This window comes from Nematolebias whitei, chromosome 10 (genome assembly GCF_014905685.2).
Source record: "Nematolebias whitei isolate Nwh7 chromosome 10, NemWhi1, whole genome shotgun sequence".
NCBI classification, from domain to species: Eukaryota; Metazoa; Chordata; class Actinopteri; order Cyprinodontiformes; family Rivulidae; genus Nematolebias; species Nematolebias whitei.
The window spans coordinates 18,694,441-18,700,553 of NC_056507.1; the positions used below are offsets into that span (position 1 = coordinate 18,694,441).

General features: G+C 37.5%; 1 protein-coding gene across 1 annotated transcript in view; it reads right to left on the reverse strand.

Annotated features, from left to right (window-relative positions):
• ptprja (protein tyrosine phosphatase receptor type Ja) overlaps nucleotides 1-2,573 on the reverse strand; it is a 77,855-nt gene extending 75,282 nt beyond the window's left edge. The window contains exon 1 of the mRNA XM_037683181.1: nucleotides 2,297-2,573. Coding sequence (XP_037539109.1) covers nucleotides 2,297-2,573 — 277 coding nt within the window. The remainder of the gene's footprint in view (nucleotides 1-2,296) is intronic.
• Nucleotides 2,574-6,113: the final 3,540 nt, after the last annotated feature.

Here is a 6,113-nt window from a genome sequence, read left to right on the forward strand (position 1 = left end):
TACATATCTTTCTCTGCTGTAGAATTAAATACTACATTATTCTGCATGGTTTCGTCAGTCTGACCTGCTACCAAATGCAGAATAATGTAGTATTTAATTCTACAGCAGAGAAAGATATGTAGTGTCTGTAAGTAGGTATAGGGAAAAAAAATATCGGTAGTGATATCGGTTATCGGCCAAATAAGTTTTAACATATCAGCATATCGGCCAAAAATCCAATAATGTGTATCCCTACTTAAAAAATATATTCTGGTATTTTCTTCCGCTGCTAAAAAAAACATTGGAAAAATGTTTTTCCGTGAGTTTTTCCACGAGAAGAAAATGTTAACTATGTGGACTGTACAAGTGAAATAAACATAAAAAATGGTTAGGTTATTCTTCTTGTGGAAAACCACTAGGAAAATACATAAATATATATAGTATAGATGGGGGGTGGGGGGTGGTTCCTGAAACTTTTTCCTTTAACCTGCACATTTGAGGTTGTTTATGTTAATCATACAGTTCCCTTAATAAATGTTCTTGGAGTCCAGTAATGTTATAGCATTTGTGTATATGTATATAGCATTTGTCAAAGTTGTGGTACACTTGTGGATCTTATTATACATAAATGTCATTGTATGCTTGTGAGAGTACTTTTAAGACTGATTTATCTTCATAGCGCCCTTCCACACAGTGGTGTAGTGTGTGATACGAGGGCATACGGAGTATACCCACTAGAAAAGCTAGGGAATTTCAGTATACCCTTAAAAGTGCCCAATGATACAAGCCCATGTCATGTATTATTACCAATGATACATGACATGGGCTCATGTCATTGTCAACACATTTGGGACATTTTATAGACACAGTGAGTTGATTCAACCTGTTTTTTTTTTTTGTATAATTAATACTTCTGTACTTACTTAAATACTTGAACATGTTTTGCTTTGATACTGTTTTATAAATTATACATGTTTTTTAATATAAAGCCAACTGTTGTACAAAATTTGTTGTACATTTATTCAAATAAAAGCATCAGAAATTTTTTGAAATGTTCAAGACGCTTAAAAATCAAAATAAATTGACGATTACAGTGTACTAACCGGTGTACTTTGGTTTCTAAGCACTACAAAATGTAGACTACACCACTGCTTCCACAGGAATACATTCACACACAAAAAACTGGTCAGGTAATAAAATATATTTAAAATGTGTATTTTTTTTAAATAGTTTGTGAGTTTATTTCTAGTTAAAAGTCTTAAAGTTATGAACTCTCAGGCCTGTTTCCACATTTAATTCAGTGACACTTATATAAAAGCATATTTTACGGCTGATGATGATGATAAACCGACAGGTGGAGGTTAGCGCACCTGCAAGGTTTGACACGGAAAACGCGGCGCCCTTTGATCTCTTTAGAGAGATTTACCAGCATCATTCTTTCGTTGTAGTTTTTAAAAAGTGTTAATTTGACATTTTCTTGCCTGGAGGAGGGAGATGAAGACCAGCAGAGTCCACAGAGGGAGGCAGGAGCCCGGCAGCGGCTTCATGATGCCGCGCGCGCGAGGAGCAGAAACGAATAACTCTTTTTTTTTTTTTTTTTCTTCTTCTTTTTTTTTTCTACTCGCTGAAAACGTTCATGTCCAAACTTCTCCCTCGCTTTCAAACCCTCTGACTGAACTTCTCTCTCCGTCGAGCCGCGGCTACATGAGGAAAGTTAAAAAGTGAGGGTGGAAGAGGGAGGAAACTTTTTCTGTTCTCGCTGTTGGAGGAGGGAGGAGAGTCGCGCGCGGGCGGGAAGTTCAGAGGCGCTCATCATCATCATCATCATCATCCCTGAACTTTGTAATGTTTGGGCTCCAGTTTCATCCTAGATGTCTTTTTGAGGACTTTAGCTTCGAGGAATCCTCCGCGGCAGGAGGATGAGTCACCCCGCATGCTCTCCATGACTTGAAGGAATTCAGCCCTGAGTCAAGAGCAAATGGGTTCAGGCGTTTCTGCTGCAACAGGTCTGCTTTCACAAGAAATTACATAAGACTTCAGTCAAACGGGACAAATGCATGTCATGAGTTTCAATGTGTGATGCTCGCAAAGATCCCTTATATATGTAAAAAAACATAAACAAACAAAATACTCAGCTTACCCTTTTCCACTTGGGTGGATCCATTTGTAACTGGGACCCTGTGTACATAGTTTCGTTCCACCTCATGTACCAAATGTGATGTGAATGACAATAAAGACACCTTGACCTTGACTTCGCTTCAAACTTGCACTCTCTACCAGAGGCCTGGGAGCGTGAGGGTTCTTGGCAGAACCTTACCTGTTCGCAGGTGCTCTCCTGGACAGAGGTCCCTGAGGTTGTTCCTGGATCTGAGCCACTCTTCTAGTTTGGGTGTCACAGCACCAAGCTGACCTCTGAGACTACTGACGCCTTGACTCGCCACAACGTCTGCATTTCCTCTTTCAGACCTTTGTATTTCTCCAGCTTCTCGTGTTCCTTCTGCAGCTTTCACAATATCTGGTTGATTAACCTTCGCCTGTTTGTCAGTCTGGATCTGGAAGTCCCACAGCATTTTAGCCCTTCCATTACTCACCATCCTTAGTGGCGTCTCCCACTTTGACTCCAGTCCAGATGTTCATGTATATTATTGCAGCCACTTGGTTATGGCGTTCCATGGATGCTTTGCCTGCTTGGATCTTACACCATGTGTCTCATCTGTCTCAGAGACATTTGTGCATCTTGGGTCTTATCTGGTATGGTAGACCCCAATCTATGAACGGATTTAGACAAATTATTTAAAAAAGGAATCAAGTGTGATAAATGTCATCTTAAAAAACACATTTTTGGAGTATAAAATAAGGGACAATTGGCAACTCTAATATAAACTTAGCACAAAAAAGTAAAAGTAAATGTTTCTAAAAAAATGCATTTGTGAGTTAAGCAGTAGAGTTGAATCTGTGGGCTGCACCCAGGAAAACTTGCCAGAATCTTCTCTGCCGATTCCAAACAGCTTTTTCTGCTAATGTCTCTTTTTAACATCACGTATTAAATAAAGGCTTTCAAACACAAAGTGGCAAAGTAATCAGTTTTCTTCTTCACTGGTTGAATTTGCAGCTCTTTTCTCAGAATATTCAGTACCGGTTCTGACAGCGGTCACACAGCTACATATAAAATCCAGGTCAGATCAAATAAAATAAAAAAATAAATCTGAGAGGTGAATATCTTATGTTCAACTCAAAATGTTTTGTGCATTACCTAACACTTAATGTGAGCCATTGTTTTAAAGCATATCTCTCAATTAGATTCAGTCTGAATGCAATAAAATGTACCGTATGATTAATCTCAATATCAAATGTGTTGCCTTTATACTATTTTACCTTGAGTACATTATCAAAATTATTTAACAATCATTCATTTCTGGATGTACATTTTACATAAATCCCTTATGGCTCCCCTGGTGCTTACATACCCACAGCTCCACCTGGGTGTTTCTCACATGTGATGGGTTAAATGCAGAGCAATAATTTTGCAATTGTATGGAAACAAACAATGATGACACATAAGCACGTTCATCTGCAGCCTTTGAAGCAAGTGTATTCATAAACTAACAACAGCAGTGGTCTGCAATATGCGGCTCTGGAGCCACATGTTGGTCCCTCTGCAGCAGCTCTTTCAAGCTTTGTTTTTTTCTTTTTGCTATTGTTGGGTGTAACTGGGACCCTGTGTACATAATTTCATTCCACCTCATGTATCACATGTGATGTGAAGGACAATAAAATTGACTTGGACTTTGCCCAAAATCTGAATTTTATTGGTGGGTATACTAACAACAAATTAGGGCTAGTTTTACAAGTTTTCTTGTCATTTCTTTAGCAAATATGTGAATATTAGTACTATTACAAGGAGTAAAACATTAAACATTAAAACACTTTAACTTTATGCTTCATTTCTTAAAAATGTTTTCCACAATCAAAAAAAAAATCACATAGCCCTGCATAGTTCATTTTATTATTTTAAAAACTATTCAAAGCTATGTAATTATTCCTTCTTTACAAGAATATGGTCTTTTCTTTTGTCTTAAAATGTTAAAATAATAAATGTTAAAAATAATTAGATATTTATTATAATGTCACACCACTGGCCAAAAAAGCACCCTCCAACAAATATGAAGTAGCCACCAGTTATAAATCACAGTTGTAGCAGGTTTTGTGGTATTTTTCACCAGATATCTTTGTTTTAAAGGACAGCACCGTATTATAAAGAAGGCTTGGGTGTCTGTTAAAATTGCATGGCCAAACTTGTTAGTCCTCCACCCCACTCACAGTTTGCATCAGCTTGACTGAAATTTGAATTTAAATAAAAGTTTATACAATAAACTTTATTTTTACATTTAAAAAAAATTATGTATCAAATAAAGGTGAATTAAAAAAATTTTAATAAAAAAAAACTGATAATAAAAGTTTTTTGTTTTTTTTTATCACTATTTGCTTCAGACAAATCTGTTCCAACATCTAACTGGTCTAACATTTAACGTGTTATTTTAAGATATGTGGGTGTATCAATCCCTCTGTTTGAATCCCAACATTTCTCAGATTAGTTACGTGCTCTGATGAAAGGACTTTATTTACACTGACTGATGCCTTCCATCACAACATGTTGGGATTGTCACTCCAAGTGGGTAGATGTGACTCAGATCAGCCTGAACGTGGGAAAAAAAAAAACTTAAATAAAGGGACAAACACGTTTTACTGCACAAAACATAAGTAAAAAATTAATTTAAGACATTTGAAGACCTGTTATGTACCAAACACCAATAGAAAATATACTCTGAGCACGTTTTTTTTTTGTGAAATGCAACCAACATGTACACAAAAGCGACATTTTTGGGTGGACATAGTCCAGTACTGGAAATTAACTTAATAATGTTGAAAATAGCAGGACAGCTTCTCTGGCTGTGAATCTCTCTAATGTGCTCTTGTGAAATTCACGCCTCTTAATTCTTGTGTTGCTAAAGATGTGTGGTGTTGAGTGGGTGATTTTTCTGACCTTTAAATAGTTCGCTGGATGCCGGCGCTGCCACCTCTTTGTGACAGATATTTTCATAACGGCTGTTAAAAGAGGCCCACTGATGGAGATGGAGATGATGTGAACTGGTCACGTCGTCCCACTATTCCCAAGAAAATGTTATGTAATCCTCCTGGGACTGTTGCAACATTTCATGTCTTCTTCTTTGTTACAGGCTTAACTTTCTGTTTTATTGGGATCAAATACTTCTGTGCAGCATGGTTTGCACGTTCCTTCTGTCAGCTGATTATTGAGAAAGGTCTTTTTTATTGTGTGATGATGCAGGCAGAGGGACAGAATGAGAAGTAATTACCGATGTAAGGTAAACCAAAGCATGGAGTTGGAGTAAAGTGGATTCTGCATGTTTTTTTTTAATGCTTCTCTTCTCACTCTGTTTGAACTGCTCAACCTCTTTATTGTTTTCCTCAGCTGATAAAGTAGAGCAGAACATTCACCTGTGTCTTATGAGTTCATAATCTTAAAAGTAACATGATCAGTAATGTCAGCACAGACCCAGTTGTACCAATTAACACTATTAAATGTCCTCTTCATTTTATGCCATATATAATTTTAAAGACATCTTTCTAGTGTTCCCTCTGAGTTTTGTGAGAGCCGTGAGGTTTGATGACTGTCTAATGTGAGAGAGAAAACTCTGCTGCAGGACTCATAAATAAAAACATGCAGGAAGAAAAGTTATGATTTCCAACAAGAATTCATAGGAAAAAGCATCGAGTCTATGGTATATCTAACAAGGTTAAGTCAGCCCTCTGGACAGATTCTTCTTGTTCATACGTTTCGTCTTTTATCCAAAAGACTTTTTCAGTCTGAGGCCCTGCGCTGTCAGAGTAATATTGTGTATGGTGTTCAGTGCCAGGAGGGCTGTGATCAGTCTTACATCAGGGAAACTAAACAGCCACTGGCCAAAAGGATGGCCCAGCACAGAAGATCAACATCATCAGGCCAGGACTCTACGGTCTACACTCATCTCCAGGCCAGCGGTCACTCTTTCAGGGATGAAGATGTTCACATCCTTGATACTGTCCTCCTCTTACAATGCTGTTATTGCTAGTAT